Here is a 22,846-nt window from a genome sequence, read left to right on the forward strand (position 1 = left end):
ATTGACATGGACTAAATAAACAAAAATGTGACCTCCAGACGCAGAAGTTTTACCAAAAAAAAAAAAAAAAGCTCTTATTCTGAAAGGTCGTCGACCATCAGCATTTCTTGAGATCTGAGATCAGACAATATGACAAAAAAAAAATGTTGCAATCATTACATTCAATATTTAACCTGTGCATGTGTGTAAATTAATAAAACAAACGTCACTTCTTTTCCAATGCTTTTTATTCCACTTCCTCCCCTCCAGCCTTCTACATGTCAGTACAAACAGTAGACAGGACACAGTACAAAGATAATTTGGGTTTAAAAGTGCAATCCTATACTCAAATGTTTTTTTTTTTTTAGAAAAAGTTTGAGCAATCACCTGCTCTGTGCGTGACGTAAACTATGCAGGCGTGTCAGAAGTTTAATCCCTGATTGATTATCGAGACGAGGAAACGGATGTGCAAAAAAAAAAACCTAAACAATACTGTTCATCTCTGATTCACAAACACGTGCACTGTGTTTGTAAAGTCATATAAAGCAACATGTTGAATTGTCCACAGGTGCAGATTTGACAGAAACATCAAAAACTATTTCCCATCACGTAAAGCTGCGGACGATCTGATGGTGCTTCATCACTGCAGACATTTTCTTTCACTTCCAAACAGAAGAAGATTTAATGACATTTCTGTGAGTCAAACAGACCGTTTGGTTTATGAGCTTAAAAATCTGGTTCATACTTCAGTTATGGATTATATTTAATTTTGTTGTAATAACGTGATAATAACCAAACCCGTTTTCACCCTTTAAAAATCTTGGAAAACGAGGAGGCGATGTGCTTCCATGTGAAACATTATCAGCTGAGTGATCAGGCTGATGGACACATTCAATATGAAACTAATAATAAATCCCTAAAAGGCAATTCCTGAAAGGTTTGTCTTGCTTTCAGCTCAACACGATTTAAATAAACAAACAGATAAACTCAGGAGAGCAGGTGAGCTTCAGTCTCACTTTGGAAATCAGGTCTGAACATTTTTTGGAAAGAAACTCTTTTTTTTTTTAGAGTTGTTTTGCAGCCTCGTTTGAAAGAAGAAATTCTTCTGATTGAGTATAAAAGTATAAAGCCTCATTTCTTTCATTTCACTTGTGAGGGATGTTTTTCTTTAAATACATCGAGTTACAACCTTCGTTTCTCACAACCGTCCTCGGATGACCTTGAATGCAAATTCACATAAACGTTTTTGATCAGCAACTTTCTGGCACGTATAAATATTAAATCAATGGACAAAAAAAAAAAAAAAAAAAAAGGCCTGTGCATATTAAGAGTTCCCCTTAAAGGATTCTGGCTGTACACTGATGTAAACATGGGCGTGTCCATGGCGTCTAGCTCTTCGCTGCGTCCGTGGAGGCGCGCTGGCTGTTGGAGCAGCGTCCCGCCCTGAAGAGACGAGACAAGAAGAATTAGAGTGAGACACGTGTCGTTACTAAGAACAAATAATAATGAAATAATAATCATATAATACACATTTAATAATGAAGTTTTGTTTTGTTTTAAAATGTTTCGCAGGTTGTCATTATGTTCAGCGTGGTTTGAACACTCTTTTTTTTAATTTATTTTTTTTACAAACTACTAATCTAAACTAAAACTCGAAAGATGAACTTAACGTAAATAACTTTTCAAAAATGACCTGAATATATTTGGTTCTTTACAAAGTAGTGTTTGACAAATTGGCAACTTCCCATTTCCTCATTGTGACTTTTTATGGCCTAATTCAATAATAATAATTAAAAAAAAAACAATAACTAAAAACCCAGAATCCCAATAAGAGAGTTCATTTGTAGAAATAAACACAGTTCGGGTTTTGTTTTTTTACTAACTTGTTTCTCTTACAACTTTATTTCTCTCCTCCAGCGTCCATTAAAGAATACAAGCTCATTATGCAAATTATTCAATGACATCATTTCGCGACTTTTATGACAGCCAACTTTAGACACCACAACTGTCAACTACTTTATTATAACTATATTACCTGTTTATTTAAACCAAATGTTGGGTATCACATGATACAACATAACGCTCTGACACACGTTTTAGCTAACTGGATGTTTTGACTTCAGAAACTTTCGTGGCATGTTTGGGATTACTTGCTTGCAGCCTTTTCACACCAACTTACTTAAAGTTTAAAGCATTTTAAAAAAAACATTTACTGCAAGAGTTTCCTTTCCAAGCGTCCCGGGAGAGTTTTAGCATTTTTAGCTTGCTAACTATCGTGTTTACTCGCATCCTGTCGCGGTGCTAGCTGGACGGGTCGCTGACTCAAAGAATCATTTTTTTTCCTCTACTAAAAGGGGAAGGTGATTTGTTCACCTGCAGAGTCCCGTCGAGCACTCGTAGTTGTTCTGGCAGTACGCTCCGAATGGTTTGCTGTTCATGATCCGCCACAGCGGGGTCATACGAGCGACCCTCCTCAGGACCTGGACCCCGGGTGAAACTTCTTTGTGCTCTGAGGCCGAGTGGACTAACGGACCTGCACATACCTGCTTCACACAAAGACACACACGTCAATACGAGATTAAAACAAAACACATATTATTGATCTGTTTAAGTCTAAGTGAACTATTCAGATGTTAAATCTTTCACTTCCTGCACATTTATTAACTAATGAAGTTGTTTTTTGTAGCACAATTGCACATTAAGAAAAGTTGTACTTTGGTTTTCCTACTTTTTTTGCTTTACTGAGATTCACGTAGTTTTACATTTCTAATATATATGTACCGCTTTTGAAATTTATTTTTATTTTATATACTTTTGTAAATCCGAAAAAGGGGGAATTCTGGAAATTCATTTGTTGGCCTTTTGTTCTGTTTTCACCACAATCACCTGTTTTGTGTTTACAGAGTTCAAATCACTAAACAAGTAATCCACAATGTTTTTACTTTTTCCACATTTATTCAATTATCTGTTGTTTTTTATTTCTAATATTTCACACACACACACACACACACACACACACACACACACACAATCCTTCAACTCTATTGTGGTAATGATAAAAGTCTCAAACTTTTAAACCCTTCCTTGTTCAAATTTATTCAAATATCGTGCACATGACTACCTCATACTGATTCTTGTTCTTACTTCTTATATTGCTGCTGTAACGGGATCAATAAAGTAAATCTACCTGCCTGCAGGTGACTTTCACTCACCTGCTGAGCCAACACGAGCAGCACCAAGCACAGAGCGACTGCTGCTTTTCTCTGGGTGAAGAGGCTCGTCTCCTGCATCTTCATGATCATCAGCGAGTCAGTTTACAGAGTTGGTTTGTTTCTTGATGTCTGACCCCTTCTTCTTCTTCTTCTTCTTCTTCTTCTTCTTCTTCTTCTTCTTCTTCTTCTTCTTCTTCTTCTTCTTCTTCTTCTTCCACAGTCCAACAGGTTTCCCGCCTACCCAACAAGTTTCTGCCCGGCGTCACTGACTCGGTCCGCTCTGAAGTGTTGTGTGGCGACAGGTCCCGTCAGCAACGCTTCCAGACAGTCTGAGTCAGCGAGGTCAGCTGTGGCACTGCTACTCCTTTATATAGACAGGCCCTGATCCCAGGAGAGAGAGAGAGAGAGAGGGAGAGAGAGAGAGAGAGAGAGAGAGAGAGAGAGAGAGAGGGAGGGAAAGAGAGACAGTTCATGCTGTGTCGTCCACCCCTTTTCTTTATCTCCTCTATTCAGGTCCAAATATAACATTATGTGTTTGCATAAAAAGCCTAAATCAGGCCATTTGACACATTCAGAAGGCGTCCATTTTTTTCTTCCTCCTTCGTCTCAAACCGAAAACTTTCTCTTTCTCTTCTTCTTAATCTCGGATAACGTGAGCCAGACTCGGTGGGTCAGACTCGACACACGTGAGCGGAGCACAAAGGAGTGAAAGCACACAGAGAGAGAGAGAGAGAGAGAGAGAGAGAGACAAAGGTGGGCCAGGAGAGTTTAAAGAGGCGAAGGAGGTCACGGATGTCAATACCTCGGTGCGTGTGAACGAACTTGCAGTCAGATAAGGTTTTTTTATCGAAGCTGCAGAGAGCTGTGCAGCTGCGGTATATCTTGGACCAGCGATGTCCCTGACCTGACGTAATCTCACACTTACACAACGTAGACAGAATCTGGAGATGGAACAGGTGAGGTTTATATAAGAAGGCACACATTGCACACACAACCGAGGCACGTGACCTTCTACGTGTGCGTTTGTGGAAATGGATTTATTAGCACAAGGGTTCCCTCGAGGATGGAGTGAGTGTCTTAAGGGGGGGGGGGGTTATACAGCTAATGGGTGCTCACATACAGTCAGACTGTCATGCTGCAGCTTTGCAGGAGACGGGGGGGGATTCAAGTCACACAAATAGTTAATTAGTGTGCAGCAATACTCTTATTTTGGCGGGGTTACTTTAAGCCAAGTTGGCTGAGTCCAATCCGAAGAAATGACACTTAACCATTATTGCAGTTTTAATATTTAAAAATACAAAATACAAAAAGGAAGGAAAACAAAGTCAGAGGTGTTATAATGCCGTCTGAATAGCACCTCCTGTGTTGGACTTGTTGTGTTGAGCCAGTGTTCCCATGGTTGGTTTGAACTTGTCATCTGGGTCAGTGAGACAAAGGTGAGAGTGCAAACATATTTACAAGATGTGTCTTCAAAAAAAAAAAAAAAAAAGATTCCATTTCGGGCTGAGCTCTGCTTCATCCACTTTTACGACCAGAGCTCCAGAGCTGAAGGCAACACAGAGTGCATGAAGGCAGAAGTCATGGTCCCCACTAGTTTCTTTTTTTTTCTTCTTTTTTTTATGGTTGGGTTTTTGAGGTTAGGAGGATTTCATCCAAAGAGAGCGATAACCAAAGGCAGAAAAGCTGGAAGACAGGAAACGCCAGACGCCTTTCGAACATCATCAAAACAGAAGATTCCAGTAAGGAGGCTCATCATGACCGGGGCCTTCAGGCGACGCACGAGACTGACAGGAAACCTCCGAATGACATCAACCCCCCCCCCCCCCGAAACATCTGTGTGGTACATTATCCATAAGCATGACTCAGCAGAAAACGCCTGACAGGCCGAGCAGCAGCGACAGCTCGGAAAGAGTTTGGCTTGTGCAACTGGTTTGAACATTTAAAGGGACAAAGTTGATGCAAGTTGTGGTTGTTTGCACCCGTCGGTTCAATAAATATCAAACAGTTTTAAAAGCGTGCCGAGCTTTTTTATCATTTTGACAAAGATTCACTTGAAGGTTCTGTGTCAGGTTGCTTGATTGGACCCGAATCCTGAAGACTGATCAGCAGATGAGCGCTGTCATTCGAGCACAGTCAGTCCAGCATCCGTCCAGCCAAGCCAAACAAAACCTATCTGACCATGCATGCCTGCTTTGTCTGTACTTTAAACTTTGATTTGTCCTGTACCAAAAAAAAAAAAGACAGGAATAATTCCCTCGGACAAATGGATCGAAGAGAAGTCCCAGACGTGCCCTCATCTGAACACACACACACACACACACACACACACACACACACACCAGTCCTCATGTGGACCGGGCTGGCTGGTGTTCAAAGAAACAGATTACCCAGAATGCCCTATATAAATGTGGACAGGCCTTGAATCGAAGCCAATAATTCTCTGATAGCGGACGAGGCGATAGTTCAAAGTTCTCTTTGTCTCGAAAAGTCAGCTGGAATCAGCGAACGCAGCAGGAACACCGTTTTGAACATTCAGTTTTCAGGAAAACAAATCTTATTCAGTTGACTTCTGTTCACAAAATGAACACGAGTGAGTAACATAGAACGATACTCAACAGAATCTTTGTTCCAAAAAACACATAAAACATCGTCTTTAAAAGCTTTTAATTAGATTTTCCACATTGTAAAATATTCTTAAACGTGCATGCTCTTCTACTTCGCCTTTATTGATGAACTACATATCTTGCAGTTCGTGGGAAATAGCGAACTTTGAGCTAGTTAGCTTTGTTTTCTGGCTCTGTGAAGTCGTGCTTCGCTAACAAGAAGCTAACCAGAAGCTAACCAGCGTACTCGCCTTCGATACGTTCAACCATTCCTTCATGGGCGTATAAAAAAACATCTATTTAAACACACAGCTCACCATACACTTACAATGTGAAGCTACATGTGTACTGTATGAGTCTGTGTGTGTGTGTGTGTGTGTGTGTGTGTGTGTGTGTGTGTGTGTGTGTGTGTGTGTGTGTGTGTGTGTGTGTGTGTGTGTGTGTGTGCGTGTGTGTGTGTGTGTGTGTGTGCGTGTGTGTGTGTGTAGCATGATTGTAAAAACATAATTTTCCCTTTGGTGATCAATGAAGTGAATCTTCTTATCGGAATCGGTCGTGCTGAAGTGTGACTGTGTGTGTTATTTCAGAACATTACATTACAGTGTGTGTCAGAGAAGATGAGAAGAAAGACAAAACCACACACACACACACACACACACAAACACACACACAGATGAAATCCCCCCTGAGGATGCAGACTGGGAGGTCCTTTGAAACGGAGGATTTCCAGTCACTCTATAAACAAACGTTACGGTAACTGTGTCTCCTCGGAGGAAAGCAAGCCGGGGCTCGAATTAAACACAGCTTTACACTAATCCCTTTATAATTCAGCGTTTAACACGATGGCTTTGTTTGGCACTCTTTTTTGTGCTTTCTTTTTTACATGCAGCCTTATTTAAAGGAGCAGTATGTAACGATGACCCCTAGTGTTTAAAATGGGTACTGCAGTCTAATTCTAAACTGTCTCCCTTTGTCCGCTCCTTGGAAAAAGTCGATGCTCAAACAGCTCTGCATGTGGTGGACACTGTAGCTTCAGTGTTTAGCCAGCTCTGCATGTGGTGGACACTGTAGCTTCAGTGTTTAGCTAGCTCTGCATGTGGTGGACACTGTAGCTTCAGTGTTTAGCCAGCTCTGCATGTAGAGACACTGTAGCTTCAGTGTTTAGCCAGCTCTGCATGTGGTGGACACTGTAGCTTCAGTGTTTAGCCAGCTCTGCATGTGGTGGACACTGTAGCTTCAGTGTTTAGCCAGCTCTGCATGTGGTGGACGCTGTAGCTTCAGTGTTTAGCCAGCTCTGCATGTGGTGGACACTGTAGCTTCAGTGTTTAGCCAGCTCTGCATGGGTCTGTAAAGCTTTCTGCGTTCTAACCTCTCTCCATGTTTCATCTCCAACATTGATCCTAGTTTGAGCAGCTTTCTGCTGCTGGAGCTTATTAGAAACATGCAGAGGCTTTTTAGCTCGGGTACAATCACTTCTATCTGAAGCAGTTCCACTGCCCGCTTCCATCGCTGCAACACCTGTTGACCTGATAAAGGCTCTCATATCTGGAAAAGCCAGGGGCGTCCAAAACCACATCTTTCCATTATATTTCTTTTCAATTTAACTTCATCTTTGATGCATTTAGTTTTTAAGAAAAAAAAACAGAAACAGAGGCATTTACTTAATTTGCATTTAGGCCTCTGCAGATGTAATCAAACATTTCTATGAGGGGTTTTTTTGCCGTTAAAAAACTGATTGAATATGTAATGATGCACAGATCCTGCCGTCTCAGTGATTCACTGCATACGACTAAATCCGTCTTCTTCTCACATTTCTCACAAGTTTTTAGAGATATAAAGTTACAACAAAACCCTTTTACTGCATTTAATAGTTTTAAAAATGAAGCATGTGTTCTCTCTCACATCTGTGTTGCCTTTTTTTTCCAAACCTACTAACGGGAAATTGAGTTGTCAGAGCCAAACATATTTACACAAGAGAAAACAAACCTGTGTGAGTCACAGCGGCACACTGTACATCAGCGACCTTAAAAAAAAAAACATTTCACCAAGGTGAAACCGGGCCTCGGGGGAACTTAAACATGAAGTTGTTGTTTTTGTGATGTAATACACGCAGAGGATAACACGTTTAGAGCATGTTGAGGATATCAGGGTTACTGTGTCACACTGGGGAGAAACAGGCAGGAAGGAGTGCAAAGAAGTTAAATCACGGGTGTCGAACTCCAGTCCTGGAGGGCCAGATACCTGAGACTCTCAGATGTCTCCCTGCTCTAACACACCTGCTTTAAACCAATGTGTTGTCATCAAGCTCTGCAGAAGCCTGATAATGAGTCACTCATTGGATTCAGCTGCATCCAAGCAGGGAGACGTCTAACAGTCTGAGGAAGCCGGCCCTCCAGGACTGGAGTTTGACACCCCTGCTTTATATGTAATTAAATAACACTTTCTATTCTGTCTACAGCAAATTTAAAGAAGCACTGCAGCAAATGAATCCAAATGTTCAGAATTTAAGACGCCGATCTCTTTGTGCAAATTGCTTATTTGGTGCTTAATTGATGATTCACGTTTGTGTGATTATTTTTTAAGGCCTGTGTGTTCATGCACATGCATGCTGGCGACAGTGTGTGTGTGTGTGTGTGTGTTTGTACAGTCTGACCAGTCAACAGTGTTGAATGACAGACTGTCTTTGACCCACATATATGTCACTTGTGTGATACAGAGCAAAGTGCATGTTCATATCCCGCTGACTGTTGCTGCCTCTGATTCCAGATTTCACATTTACAGACAAACTTCAGCGTCTAAACGGAGATCTTATCTGATAGATATTTAAATAACAGTTTTACCAATTTGACAAATAAGTGGAATTAATTCCTATCACGTGACTTTAAGTGTTCCCTCATTGATCTTTTAGAGAAGCTGAAATTAAAAATGTTGATCTGCCCTGAAGCAAGAAGGTAAAAATGAGAGGAGGGAGATTAAGGATTTGGGGGGGGGGCACGAAACATTACAGTTTTCATGAATACGTTACGTTAGCTTAGTTGTCTCAAACGGTCAAACTCTGGGTTTAGATACTTACAGTAAGTATACTTCATACCTAGGAGGTAATAATTACAGACAAGGAGGCGATCTTCAGCCGATTCAAACTTCTAAACTCTAAACGTGGAGTTTCATCAGTTCGTCTTCCTTGGTGGACGAGGTCCAAAGCCGACCTTTGACCTTCTGTAAAACTGTCCCTGTTTGTCTTCAGTTTGACCTTTTCTTCTTTAAAGGCTTCTCCTGATAAAAAGGTCAAGGATTGTTAAAGGCCAACCAAAAGAGATGCACACAAAAAGAAAAACCATTGAATGCAGAAACCACATTATAAAACTCACGTGTGACTGAATGTGTCTCTAAAAACAAAAACAAACATGTTAAAGTACTTTTCTGTGAAATATAAAACTTCTTTGAAATCAATCTTCAGTCGCTGGTTTCAGGATTTGACTCAGATTTAGGAAACATAATGAACCAACTTCTTGTTTGCTAACGGCGCCCTCTGCAGGACGGCAAGCAATATTACAGTTAACCAAAAGTTTAGCATTACTGAACTTTCAATCTACAATGTAAAAATGATTTTAAATGAATGCCTTTGGAATAACTGGAGCACCTGCTGTGAGCTCAATCACCCAGCATCAAAGATTCAGATTATGCTTCTGTAGCTGACTGGGAGAAAATCCCCACAGTGAGGGTCGAAGCAGGCCACAAAAGAGCAGAAGATTGATGAAATTTAGACATTTTCATTAAATAATATAGAGACATTCACAGCATCCTGTAGCAGTAAACAAGACATGCAGGACACAAGACTGTTATTATTAGTTTAGTGCACTCTAAAGATTTATGTTTGGCCTTTATGCCTTTATTATAGAGAGGAAAGTGGATAGAGGCGGAAATCAGGGATATTTTGCATATATAATAAACCTATTGGTTATTGGTTAGATTTGTATTTATCTGTACAAACCACTGTATGAGTTACTGGCACCATTCTGCATACAATCACCTGACTATCAAAACAGATGATGTGGTATTTCATTGTTTTATGCCAGTTGCTGTGACTTGTTTTTCTGCCTCTCACGCCTCCTCTGACACCTCTCAGCACCCAGGGCCTCTGGTAAATAATACCTGAGGGGTGCCCGGCGACGGCCATTGCTAAATAAAAAGTAAGTAAAGTTAAAATATAATCTTTTGAAAAAAAGAGTAGATCTAAAAAGTGCTCTGAACTGAGTGAATTAAAGACGTCAAAGAGAGGAGGACGTTTTGAGCACTTATTAACACAGACTGGTGATGATATGAATCATTCACTTTTACAGCCTCCAGATTTTAATCACCAAAGTCATTCAGAAGCTGAACGTCGGCAGGTAAGTAACACTTACACAGTTTTAGGTATAACTTGTATAGTAAGGCTAAAAACTGGAGGCATGGAATAATATGCATGAAACTTCAGAATAAAAGCCTTTCAGAGAGCAGATTCTACAGTTCAGGTCTACTGTGTCTACGTTTTGTTGTAATGTTCATTTATCCAGCGTTGTTGCTGTATTGGTTACACAAAAAGCAAAATGTATCAGCCTATAATGTGATTATTGTCCAGATTTAAAAGTGATTGTAAATCATGATTATACTGTATTGTGTCTATATATTTTTTCCATCATACTGCTAATTGCCTAATCACTTGATTTGATTTAATACCATTCAAGATCAGAATAACTGCTGTGTTGGATATTTTGCATTTTACAATAAAACTATTGCTTATTGGTTAGATTCATGTTTTAACAATTTAGTCACAGCTAAAATCTTTGAAAAAGTTAACACTTTAGTGTTTGGGGTTAGAGCATGTTGCCAAAATAGAAATGTCTAAAACCAAAGGTATACACAGGCTATAACTCCATAAATCCATTGCCTTCTGTGTTTCCCTTTCTAACTAGTTTTGGCAATATTAAAATCAACTTATAAATCTATTTCAAATTTACATGTAAAAGTGGACGTGGCTGTTTTTCCACCAGGGAGTGGATTTTGTGAAAAACAAATGCCTGCAATGGATTCAGAATCCAAAAAACTCCTAGTTTGACATCGGCCACTAACCACACAGGTAAACATTTTCCATTTTTTTACCAATAAGTTTCCAGGTACAAAACTTTGAGCAGCATTTGTTTATTTTTTATAGTGATTCAAAAAATTACAATTTGTACTATTTGTATATCTTTATATGTGTTATAGGACAATTTTATAAACATATTTGTGAATTATTTTTTCACTTATTCTCAGACTTTTACAATATTCCCTTATCATGTTTATAAGATTTTTTTTCCTGTTTGCAGACATGGAGGTGTTCTCCAGAAGTGTGTTGTTGTGCTTGTTCTGTTTCATCAGCAGAAGTGATGGTGAGTGTGTGGTTAAGTTTAAATGTATTAACATTACTTTTAATGTATTAACTTCATGTTTTTTTCTTTTCAGCAAACACCGCTCCTGTAATCGATGTCCGTTCTTATGATGTGTGTGAAGACACCCCAGTGGGTAGGTTGAATATTAAATTCTGTTGTTACATCATCTTAATGGCGTAACTGCTTCCATTAATATTCATCCCTCTGACTTTGTTTCATAGGAACGATTGCATTCACTGTAGTCGCATCTGATTTTGACAATGACCCGCTGACATATTCAATCTCTGGGGTCAATGCTGAATACTTTACAGTGGAAAACACCACTGGGAGAGCAACAGTCAGTAGGGAACTCGATGCAGAGGTATGATCTGGGGGTTGTTGGTGTTTTCAATTGGAAATGAAAGTTTATACAGTTGACCTTGCTTTTGATTGGGGTTTTTTTTCTCTTAGAGTAAGACTGCGATGCTCCTTGCAGTTGTTGTCTCTGATGGATTCATTCTTGTGAGTGACATCTCATTTCGCATTTATTTTCCATTTCCTCTCAATGGGTACATTATATAATTATACAACGTCTTTCAGACATCAGGAGACATAACTGTTTTAGTAAGGGACGCCAACGACAACAAACCCATATTTCAGGAGGCTTCGTATGATTATGAATTCGCAGAAGTAAGTTCAACAAAAATACTTTTTCTGGCATGTTTCGCTATATTAAGAGCATTTATAATGTAAGAAAGATGAAAGCTACTTCAAGCCCTAATGAGTGATTAAATGATTTTGCCAATTTATTATCAAGCCAACGATTTCTTATATTGATGTTATCCCAGACATTTAAGGGTTTTCTTCTCGTCCATTTTTCTGACAAATACAATTCACTAGAATACACCTGTAGGTTCATCTCTGTTCAGAGTGAATGCTATTGATGCAGACTCTTCAACTGCTGGGGAAGTTCGATACAGTATCCATGAAGTAAGCTCCCTATTTAAATCGTATATGGACTTTCAATGAAATAATAATGTATTATTCTGATGTTTCATGAACTTCCCTGAAGCTAACATTTACATTTTGTTTTCTAGGTCACCCCGAGTTCTGGATTGAGTCTGTTTAGCATCATGGAAACAACTGGTGTAGTGACATTGGCTGGAAGTTTGAATTACACAGAGCTGAGCACCTTCTATCAGTTGAAGATTATTGCTACGGTAAGGTTTTTAGCAGGGCAATGAGAGTGATTGCTGTCAGATGGGGCCCCATTAGGGAGGTTTCCTAGTGTCATTGCAAATGTTGCAGAGGAGAAATGTCAGTGTGTAGTGACACTTTTTCTGAGAAGAGGTTACATCACTTTTCCACAGAGTCATCAGCATTTAAGTGTACAACATGGTTCTTTGTGTGTGACTTTGTTCACGACACAATGCTTTCTGGCTTAATTAAGTCATAATCGTTAAATATCACATCTTATTTACAGCTTCATTATAGTCCATATTAGGGGTGGGACTTGATTAAAAATGTTAACTCAGGACTTTCTAATTAATTAATCGAAATGAATTGCATTTTAAGTGCATCACAATATTTGCCCTAAAAAGCAACACTTTTCAATCTAAATGGATTTTGGTGTATGAATGAATGCAATGCATACAATTTTACTTGCTTCTCAGTTTCATAAAGCTGTTGGAGCTTCTTTGAAATAGTTTTTCTGCTCAGCAGCTGGAAAGTTGGATCACATATTGCTATCTGTAGCACATTTTCTAACCCCTTATCTTCTACCACAAATAGTGGTATAAAGTCCACAGCAATCAATTTAGAGAGTGAATATGTAAATGTATCAGACGTTGAATTACTCATTTTGGTCCTGAAGACAGTCATTTGGTCGAGTTAAGGCTGCAAATGCTTCTTGTTTGTAACTGTGTCGAAGCTAGCACTAAGTTAGCGAAAGCTAGCACTAAGTTAGCGAAAGCTAGCACTAAGTTAGCGAAGCTAGCACTAAGTTAGCGAAAGCTAGCACTAAGTTAGCGAAGCTAGCACGAAGCTAGCACGAAGCTAGCGATAAGCCAACTGTGATTAAATGCGTTAAAAAAAAAGTAACGCGTTATTTTCTTGTAATTAATTAATCGTAATTAACGTGTTAAAGTCCCACCCCTTGTCCATATCAAAGTATTTCATGATTTAGTACTTGTAAACCAATTTAACAAAATTTAAGGGTTTACAGTTTTCAAAATGAGACATTTCTGTCCCATTTTGGACATTTGGCAAATCAGGTAGCTGAAATGATTTAAGTTTTATTGTACAAATATAGCTACAGTTAGAACTTCTGTCTTTATTTATTCCATCTTATACACTGAAATTGCACCAAAAATCATGATCATTTTAAAAATGATACTTTACTAGTTTATAATTATCACTGTGGTGGAGAAATCCAACATTCATTTAATAATCTTCTGTTTTCACAACAGGATGGTGGAGGTAAATGTTTTTTTGATGAGCTCGAGTACTTTTCGAGTCAAACATTGTCCTCCATCACTGTGTTGGACATCCCAGACCTCGACCCATCGTTCCTTGGTCTCCCCTACGTCGGCAGTGTTGAAGAGAATTCTCCTGTGGTGAGTGCTCAGGCATCTTTTCTCAGGCAGAAATTTTTAAAAGATTTAAAAATCTTTTTTTTTTTTTTGAACATTAAGAAAACCAAAGTTATGTCATTATTTACTCAATTTTTTTAATCATTTCTTTAGGAGATAAAACATAACACATTCTCAGATTATTTTGGTGACTTTTGTGACAAATATCAGCATGTTGTATTTTTTTAGGAGACAAATAATGACAGTGAGTTTTGTGTGAATGATGACCCTTACTTCACATTCTGAAAATCTTATTTGCAGGGCCAGTCTGTGTTTAAAGTGACTGCTGTAGACCCGAACACAGGAGTCAACGATACGATTATCTACAGCATTGAAGGTTTTACTTTCAAACTGAATTAAAAAGTTCTTCTTTTGAATATAGTGATTTTACACATTTGTGTTTTTTCCGATTGCTTTACAGATTCCAACGTGAACGGCCTGTTTACAATCTCAGATGATGGCGTCATATCTGTGTTGTCACTAATCGACAGAGAGGAGTTAGATGATACTGACACTGTGACCTTGACTGTAAAGGTACTGTTGACTTATTATGAAGTTACTCTTCTATGTTACCAAAGTGATCAAATACACATTAAATAGGATAGCTGGGCATCCCAGTATAATTTGGTCTTAATTTTCAACTTCACCCTGTCGAGTGTGAACATTTAATCAAAAGAGAGAAGCATACAGCTGTGACACATTATGACAAATCAATGTTTTCTTGTTTTATAGGCCACTGAGTCCAAACCAAACATCCATGGCGTCTATGCCAGCGCCGTAACAGATGTACTGATCAACGTCATCGATATCAATGACAACAGCCCGATGTTCCCACAGGCTACATTGAGGTTGAATGTGACTGAAGACTCAGATGTTGGGACAATAGTGGGAAATATTACTGTAAGTCCTTTACTGTTTAAATACATGAAACATGTTGGAGAATGATGTCAACATGTGTCCATGACATCCACAACTAGATATCGAAATGTTCTCCTGTAGCCCGAACAGACAGACCCTGTCTTTTCTATTACCTGCCCTAACAAGAAAACACCATGTCTATCACCCTATTGCAGTGATCCACGTCACTAAAACCGATGGGAAATAAATCCCTGTTTTTCTCAAGATGTTTTCAGATCCTTCTTGTTAATATTAAGTAAGAAATGTAGCTTCTATACCAATTCTTTTTCTTATGTTTCTCATTTGGACAGGCTACTGACGCAGATGACCCAGACACAGAAAACAGTCAGATAGTTTATGGGATTGAAGAGAGCAGCTACAGTGATAAGTTCACTATCGACCCAAACACCGGAGTGCTTAGAACCAGTGGTGAGCTTGATCGTGAGGCCCTGGATCAGCAGCTGGAAGGAAGGATTGAGCTCAATGTGACTGCCACTGACAAGGGTGCTCCTCCACTCTCCGCCTCTGTCACAGTTATTATCAACGTAGAGGTGAGGCTTCAGCAGTTTGTATGCTAAATGTTTACAAAAAACTAATGCTCCTGCTAGTGAACCTAAAACATGTTAATGTATTCATTTACGCCCTTCAGGATGTCAATGATAACAGTCCACAATTTGCAGAAGGAGAAAAAGGTTTGTATTCATTTCTACAAATTTCATTTCATGTGTTACCAATTGTTTTCCCTGATTTTAATGGTATTCATGTTGTCCAATCAGGTGCATTTGTGGGTTCTGTTAGCGCGGTCACAGGCGAGGTCACAGAGAAAGGAGAGAACAACAGCTCTACGACAGGTAGCGCGGTCACAGAGAAAGGAAAGAACACCAGCCCTATTACAGGTCGCGCGGTAACAGAGAAAGGAGAGAACACCAACCCTACGACAGGTAGCGCGGTCACAGAGAACACCAGCCCTACGACAGGTAGCGCGGTCACAGAGAACACCAGCCCTACGACAGATAGCGCAGTCACAGAGAACACCAGCTCTACGACAGATAGCGCGGCCACAGACGAGGTCACAGAGAAAGGAGAGAACACCAGCCCTACGACAGATAGCGCGGCCACAGACGAGGTCACAGAGAAAGGAGAGAACACCAGCCCTACGACAGGTAGCGCGGTCACAGAGAAAGGAAAGAACACCAACCCTACGACAGGTAGCGCAGTCACAGAGAACACCATTCCTACGACAGGTAGCACGGTCACAGAGAACACCAGCCCTACGACAGGTAGCGCTGCCATAGACGAGGTCACAGAGAACACCAGCCCTACGACAGGTAGCGCAGTCACAGAGAACACCAGCCCTACGACAGGTAGCACAGTCACAGAGAACACCAGCCCTACAACAGGTAGCGCGGTCACAGAGAACACCAGCCCTACGACAGGTAGCGCGGTCACAGAGAACACCAACCCTACGACAGGTAGCGCGGTCACAGGGAACACCAACCCTACGACAGGTAGCGCGGTCACAGACGAGGTCACAGAGAACACCAGCCCTACGACAGGTAGCGCGGTCACAGAGAACACCAACCCTACGACAGGTAGCGCGGTCACAGGGAACACCAACCCTACGACAGGTAGCGCGGTCACAGACGAGGTCACAGAGAACACCAGCCCTACGACAGGTAGCGCGGTCACAGAGAACACCAACCCTACGACAGGTAGCGCGGTCACAGAGAACACCAGCCCTACGACAGGTAGCGCGGTCACAGAGAACACCAGCCCTACGACAGGTAGCGCGGTCACAGAGAACACCAACCCTACGACAGATAGCGCGGTCACAGAGAACACCAGCCCTACGACAGGTAGCGCTGCCACAGACGAGGTCACAGAGAACACCAGCCCTACGACAGGTAGCGCGGTCACAGAGAACACCAACCCTACGACAGGTAGCGCGGTCACAGGGAACACCAGCCCTACGACAGGTAGCGCGGTCACAGAGAACACCAACCCTACGACAGGTAGCGCTGCCACAGGCGAGGTCACAGAGAACACCAGCCCTACGACAGGTAGCGCGGTCACAGAGAACACCAGACCTACGACAGGTAGCGCTGCCACAGACGAGGTCACAGAGAACACCAGCCCTACGACAGGTAGCGCGGTCACAGAGAACACCAGCCCTACGACAGGTAGCGCTGCCACAGACGAGGTCACAGAGAACACCAGCCCTACGACAGGTAGCGCAGTCACAGAGAACACCAGCCCTACAACAGGTAGCGCAGTCACAGAGAACACCAGACCTACGACAGGTAGCGCGGTCACAGAGAACACCAGACCTACGACAGGTAGCGCAGTCACAGAGAACACCAGCCCTACGACAGATAGCGCGGTCACAGAGAACACCAGCCCTACGACAGGTAGCGCTGCCACAGACGAGGTCACAGAGAACACCAGCCCTACGACAGGTAGCGCAGTCACAGAGAACACCAGCCCTACAACAGGTAGCGCAGTCACAGAGAACACCAGACCTACGACAGGTAGCGCGGTCACAGAGAACACCAGACCTACGACAGGTAGCGCAGTCACAGAGAACACCAGCCCTACGACAGGTAGCGCAGTCACAGAGAACACCAGCCCTACGACAGGTAGCGCGGTCACAGAGAACACCAGCCCTACGACAGGTAGCGCGGTCACAGACGAGGTCACAGAGAACACCAGCCCTACGACAGGTACCGCAGTCACAGAGAACACCAGCCCTACGACAGGTAGCGCGGTCACAGAGAACACCAACCCTACGACAGGTAGCGCGGTCACAGAGAACACCAACCCTACGACAGGTAGCGCGGTCACAGAGAACACCAGCCCTACGACAGGTAGCGCAGTCACAGAGAACACCAGCCCTACGACAGGTAGCGCAGTCACAGAGAACACCAGCCCTACGACAGGTAGCGCTGCCACAGACGAGGTCACAGAGAACACCAGCCCTACGACAGGTAGCGCAGTCACAGAGAACACCAGCCCTATGACAGGTAGCGCGGTCACAGAGAACACCAGCCCTACGACAGGTAGCGCGGTCACAGAGAACACCAGCCCTACGACAGGTAGCGCTGCCACAGACGAGGTCACAGAGAACACCAGCCCTACGACAAGTAGCGCAGTCACAGAGAACACCAGCCCTACGACAGGTAGCGCGGTCACAGAGAACACCAGCCCTACGACAGGTAGCGCGGTCACAGAGAACACCAGCCCTACGACAGGTAGCGCAGTCACAGAGAACACCAGCCCTACGACAGGTAGCGCAGTCACAGAGAACACCAGCCCTACGACAGGTAGCGCGGTCACAGAGAACACCAGCCCTACGACAGGTAGCGCAGTCACAGAGAACACCAGCCCTACGACAGGTAGCGCAGTCACAGAGAACACCAGCCCTACGACAGGTAGCGCGGTCACAGAGAACACCAGCCCTACGACAGGTAGCGCGGTCACAGAGAACACCAGCCCTACGACAGGTAGCGCAGTCACAGAGAACACCAGCCCTACGACAGGTAGCGCAGTCACAGAGAACACCAGCCCTACGACAGGTAGCGCGGTCACAGAGAACACCAGCCCTACGACAGGTAGCGCGGTCACAGAGAACACCAACCCTACGACAGGTAGTGCTGCCACAGACGAGGTCACAGAGAACACCAGCCCTACGACAGGTCAGCACTCGCTGCTTTACATGTCAACACAACATGAAAACACCAAATAAAAGCAGCAAAAACATCACCATCAAATACAATACATATACACGCGTATTACATAACTTTAATTTAACTTTACTTATTTCAGAAGAAATGGTGATCACCACTGAAGACATCAACGACAACGCCCCAGAATTCATCTTCTCAGATTTTGTACAGCGTGAGTGTAAATTACGATCAGCTCTGTTCGGATTCTGATTTTCATTAGCTTATGACACCTTGACATTGAGGTTTGTCTACACATATGTATGACCTGCCAGACCAAAGACCGTATAAACATGGATGAAACATGAGTTACATCATCCATTGGTTTTTGAAGGGCTATTTTGGGCGCTCATCCAATGGCGCCCAAAATGCCTTATTGGAAATGCTTACTATGATAACTGAGTCAACCTAGCTAAAGGGAAAGACCTGGAGACTCCTGACAAAATGCTAAAACATGGCTGCTTGCAGTCATCAGCCATTTTCTCCCACACAGTGTGAGTCAATAAAGCGGCAACCACAGATTATAAAAGGTAATATTTAATCTCCAAATAAGTTCAGTAATAATCATAATTGCACAAGGGGGCAATAAAGTGAACGATGTTGGGTAAGATGAATGGCTGTTTTTCATTGTGTGATACCAATCAGACCAATCAGATGTGTGTATAAATATGTCCTTTATCACATCAAGCAAAAGAGCAAAGGGCAAAACATACACACAGTTGATCACTTGGTTTCTTGTTGAGAAGTTTCACTTTCATGTGCAACAAAAAAACTTACGCTGCCCCCTGCTGGCGAATGTCAAATAACGTAACTAAAGAGAAGCTCTCACTGTGTGGTATTCACCAAAATGTGACTGTACATGAATTACAAGAGGTTTTTTTTAACATGTGCTGTATGATCCCTAAACCTAAACCTAAATCACCAAATAGATAAGTTAGATGTTTAACTATTTGCTGTTTGATTGTCAAATCTTTGAAGTTCTGTTCTGACTTTGATTTTAGTCGCTGTGTCACAAAGTACCAGTATTGGAACATCAGTAGCAAACATCACTGTAAGTATAAATCATGATTTTAAGTTTGTTGACGTGACTTGAAGTCCTTACATTCTTGCTTGTTTCTGTTGTTGCCATCAGGCTGCAGACCGGGACTCTGGAATAAATGGGCAGATTGAGTTTAAAGTAACAGCAGTCCAATTTGCAGACAGCAATAACCAAACACAAAATATGAGTATGCTGTTCAGGGCAGAAACCGTACAGAAAAAGGACGTTTATGTTGGAATAATTAAGTGAGTATAAAAGTTAGACATTTCTCATGTTCTGGGTCTGTTCAGATTACATTTGTTTATCATCGTTTTACCGACTTTTCACAGAACTGCACAGGAGCTCAATGTGAAACTGAAGGGGAAGTATTTGTTAACCGTAACTGCAACCGACACTGGCGGCCTTTTCACCAGCACTGTGCTGGAGGTGAGTCATAGAAATCATGAAGCTGATTTTGTTATTCCTCAGTACACTGTAACATCCTGTTTACTGTAAAACCGTGTAAATATAAACTACATTACTATTATTTTGCAGATTTCCAATGTTGAAAAATTGAATGAAGTTATACTTGAATTTTCAAGTTCTGTAGAAGAAGTGAATCGAACCATCAATGAGATCGTCAGGTACACTTCGACCTGCTTTAGTAAATGTTTTATCTCCATGATTTCATCTCGTTTACACTTTGTTCCTCTTGAACTTGTGTTTTCTGAAAAATTTTCAGGGTGCTGACTGCTGCCACCAATGCCTCTGTTAGAATAATTTCAATCGAGCCTGCCTCTGTAAAAACATCCAAGTAAGTTCCTTTTCTCTTTTTCTTCATTGTCTGGATCATTCATCATAGTTGGCAGGAATCAAAAATAATCTCCAGCTTCTCAGAGGCACACACACTTTTGTCCACAGGGTGGGGCAGCAAACGGTTGACAGTAAAAAACCAATGACGAGAATGATTTGGGTTAGGGTTAAATTATTTGTATTCTCTTCTCAGGGCTTCAGGTGGAACTATCATCGTGGCACAATTCCATCAGGAAGGAACGACTCTGACCGCTGACAATGTGGAGGAGTTGATCTCAGTTCCTGAATTTGATGATGCACTAAAAAATCTTGGATTTGTAAAAATTGTAAGTATGATTCTTCTCTGTTGAATTTTCTCTTTTACATATTGTAAACAGGATTTGAAGGGGTAGGTTTAAATAAATGATGCTTCATCCGCCTTTTCGGACATCTTGGGTCTTATTAGTATTGATTTGTTGTTTGTTTTTCACTTTACTTTTGTTACTTTTGCTCACTGATAATACTCTAAAATAGTGACGTTGCTTTTCACAATTGCCTCTATATTTTTTGTCCATGAACGAGCAAGTCTTCCACCCTTTTTGTTTCCATTCATGTCAACAGTGGCCATCTGTTCCTAGTTTAGCGTGCTCTAAAGCACTGTTTCCACACAGCAGTCCGGTACGGATCGGTACAGTTTGGTTCGATCAAGCCCAATCCCATTTGCGTTTCCACAGCCACCCGTAAGGCGGATAAGGATAGCCGCTCTGTAACTAGCATCATATGATAGCAGCTAACTGCTAACCGCTAACAGCTAACCGCTAATAGCTAACTGCTAACCGCTAACAGCTAACCGCTAACTGAGCGCTTAGTTCTTAAGCCCCGTTTTCACCGCTCGGTGGAAACGGGGCTTAAGAGAAAGCCATTACAATGTTTATATTCAGGCAGCTACTAGTGAAATGTAAAATTGTCATTACTGCTGTTTGTACATTTTATTGTGAGCGTTGATGCAGAAATTGTTCTTTGGGTCATGTCCTCTGTGAGTTGGAAAGTTTAAAGTCCCAAAGTTTCAAATTGCAGAATCAGTTCTTGCTGTTAATCAAAGTCTACAGCTGGAGATAAATGAAAGTTGTTATGACTCTTCAAGGGTTAAGTACCTGGTTTGGCAGATTTACCTGCTCGCCTCAAGTAAAACTTTTACAGTTTGGTGTCCATGATGATTGTATTGGGAACTTTTCAGACAGAAGAAGCTGAATACCAGGTCTGTATACCAGGTCTAGTGACCTTAGCTGATGGTTTACATGAGGCTATCTGAATCTCTCTTGTTGTGTTTAAATGTTTATTTGACATTCTGCAGTCTCAGTGCTGATCTTCTCCCTTAAGACGATGATCAATGAGACAGTTAATGAACAGTGAATCCCTGACTGACAGATAATGCTGTCCCAGGTTCTGCTGCTGTTTAACTTTTGGTTCATGTCTCCCAGCTGCTTCATTTTTTCCTTCTTATTTCAGGGTTCGGATGAGGGTGAACCACCAAACACACTAGCCATCGTGATGGGTGTGTTAGGAGGACTGGCTGTTGTCGGTGCTGTCATAGGCGTCTTAGTGTAAGACAGTGGATAAGAAACACAAGATTACTGACTAAATCACTTTGTAGACTGTTGTTTTTGTCCAGTGACTCAATCTATAGAAGACAAAAAATAAATAGCTTTAAAAAATCTGTTTGAGACAGAGCAGATCTGCCATTATCATAAACTTTTGCTTGTATTTATTTAGGAGAAGAAACTCCATAAGTCACCCTCCTTCCTTTGAGAAGACGGTAAGTTTGCATTTCAAAGTTAAATTTATTTATATAAAAGACATACTGGTTAAAAACATGTTTTCCTCTCATCACAATTTGAAACAGGAAAAGTTGGAAGTCATTCGACTTCCCTACACTGGGTTTACAGGAGAACAAAGATCCTACCCGTATGTGATAAGACTACAGACATGACAGAGTGAGCGTGAAGGATGAGACCCTGCAGGAGGCCTCAGATGGACACAGCCTTTTGTTCTGACATACAGTGATATACTTTGTATGCATGGGATTATAGCACTGAAAGTGATTGTGTTTTTTGTTGTAATATTTGTATATATGTGAAATATTACAACAGAGCAGGCAGACAAACTGCGAATGACTTACTGACAACACCAGCTTTTTAGACCCCCAGAATGTTGAAATTGATGCCACATTGAAAAAGCTTGTCTTTATGTATTTTTTGGTATTGGTCCCAGTATGTAAGGCGCACTGGACACAGTGAGACTGTTACATGGAAAACACAAAATGCACGCTTGTAGCTTTAAAGAGTGCATTGCAAACTAAATATCTTCTGTGAAGTGTATAAAACTAACTCATTGATAGCTGAAGGGATTGTTGTGATGTCTCTATCAGATCCCTCAGTGTGAGTGCTGTATTTATCTGCTTTGCTGCTTCGAGTTCTTGTCTTATATTCTATGTATTTGTCTTTGTTGTTTTGTATTTTTTTTACATCTGAGGGCCTGCCCTCAATGATTCCTTGAGTATAAATAAAGGTCAATAAAATGAATGAAATGAGTTAAACTATTCCAGCTGT

The 22,846-nt window shown here is 41.5% G+C and overlaps 3 protein-coding genes across 4 annotated transcripts in view; 2 read left to right on the top strand and 1 right to left on the bottom strand.

Annotated features, from left to right (window-relative positions):
- Positions 1-209: 209 nt before the first annotated feature.
- On the bottom strand, positions 210-3,562 carry leap2 (liver-expressed antimicrobial peptide 2). Of its 2 annotated transcripts, none has more exons than XM_079372010.1 (3): positions 3,192-3,562; positions 2,353-2,525; positions 210-1,422 (listed from the first exon to the last, which is right to left on the bottom strand). In XM_079372010.1, the coding sequence occupies exons 1-3, from the start codon at positions 3,279-3,281 to the stop codon at positions 1,368-1,370; spliced, it is 318 nt and encodes a 105-aa protein (XP_079228136.1). In that variant the 5' UTR covers positions 3,282-3,562; the 3' UTR covers positions 210-1,367. The 2 variants fall into 2 exon arrangements, with proteins under 2 accessions (XP_079228136.1, XP_079228137.1); XM_079372011.1 differs by having other exon boundaries at positions 2,353-2,522; positions 3,192-3,549.
- A 4,572-nt stretch (positions 3,563-8,134) lies between these two features.
- The window catches only part of LOC306841631 (cadherin-related family member 2-like), a gene marked incomplete at its 3' end in the record, with an annotated part of 28,207 nt that continues 13,495 nt past the window's right edge, over positions 8,135-22,846 (top strand). Inside the window, exon 1 of the mRNA XM_079371578.1 lies at positions 8,135-8,219. The remainder of the gene's footprint in view (positions 8,220-22,846) is intronic.
- On the top strand, positions 11,143-22,827 carry LOC306841630 (cadherin-related family member 2-like). Its single transcript, XM_079371577.1, has 24 exons — positions 11,143-11,202; positions 11,276-11,335; positions 11,424-11,563; positions 11,653-11,703; positions 11,782-11,871; positions 12,082-12,171; positions 12,279-12,401; positions 13,650-13,796; positions 14,073-14,148; positions 14,233-14,345; positions 14,544-14,711; positions 15,020-15,259; positions 15,358-15,400; positions 15,485-15,649; positions 18,531-18,602; positions 19,429-19,478; positions 19,560-19,711; positions 19,796-19,892; positions 20,001-20,089; positions 20,188-20,259; positions 20,452-20,584; positions 21,747-21,841; positions 22,011-22,053; positions 22,141-22,827. The coding sequence occupies exons 4-24, from the start codon at positions 11,665-11,667 to the stop codon at positions 22,225-22,227; spliced, it is 2,184 nt and encodes a 727-aa protein (XP_079227703.1). The 5' UTR covers positions 11,143-11,202; positions 11,276-11,335; positions 11,424-11,563; positions 11,653-11,664; the 3' UTR covers positions 22,228-22,827.

This window comes from Symphodus melops (genome assembly GCF_947650265.1).
Source record: "Symphodus melops genome assembly, chromosome: 20".
Classification (NCBI taxonomy): Eukaryota; Metazoa; Chordata; class Actinopteri; order Labriformes; family Labridae; genus Symphodus; species Symphodus melops.

Coding starts and splice junctions, on each gene's coding strand:
- leap2 (XM_079372010.1), bottom strand. CDS start 3,281: ATGATCATGAAGATGCAGGAGACGAGCCTCTTCACCCAGAGAAAAGCA. Junction 2,526..3,191: donor TGCTCGTGTTGGCTCAGCAG/GTGAGTGAAAGT, acceptor CTTTGTGTGAAG/CAGGTATGTGCAGGTCCGTT. Junction 1,423..2,352: donor TGCTCGACGGGACTCTGCAG/GTGAACAAATCA, acceptor TCGTCTCTTCAG/GGCGGGACGCTGCTCCAACA.
- LOC306841630 (XM_079371577.1), top strand. CDS start 11,665: ATGCTCCTTGCAGTTGTTGTCTCTGATGGATTCATTCTT. Junction 15,260..15,357: donor CAGTTATTATCAACGTAGAG/GTGAGGCTTCAG, acceptor TACGCCCTTCAG/GATGTCAATGATAACAGTCC. Junction 20,090..20,187: donor ACCATCAATGAGATCGTCAG/GTACACTTCGAC, acceptor AAAAATTTTCAG/GGTGCTGACTGCTGCCACCA.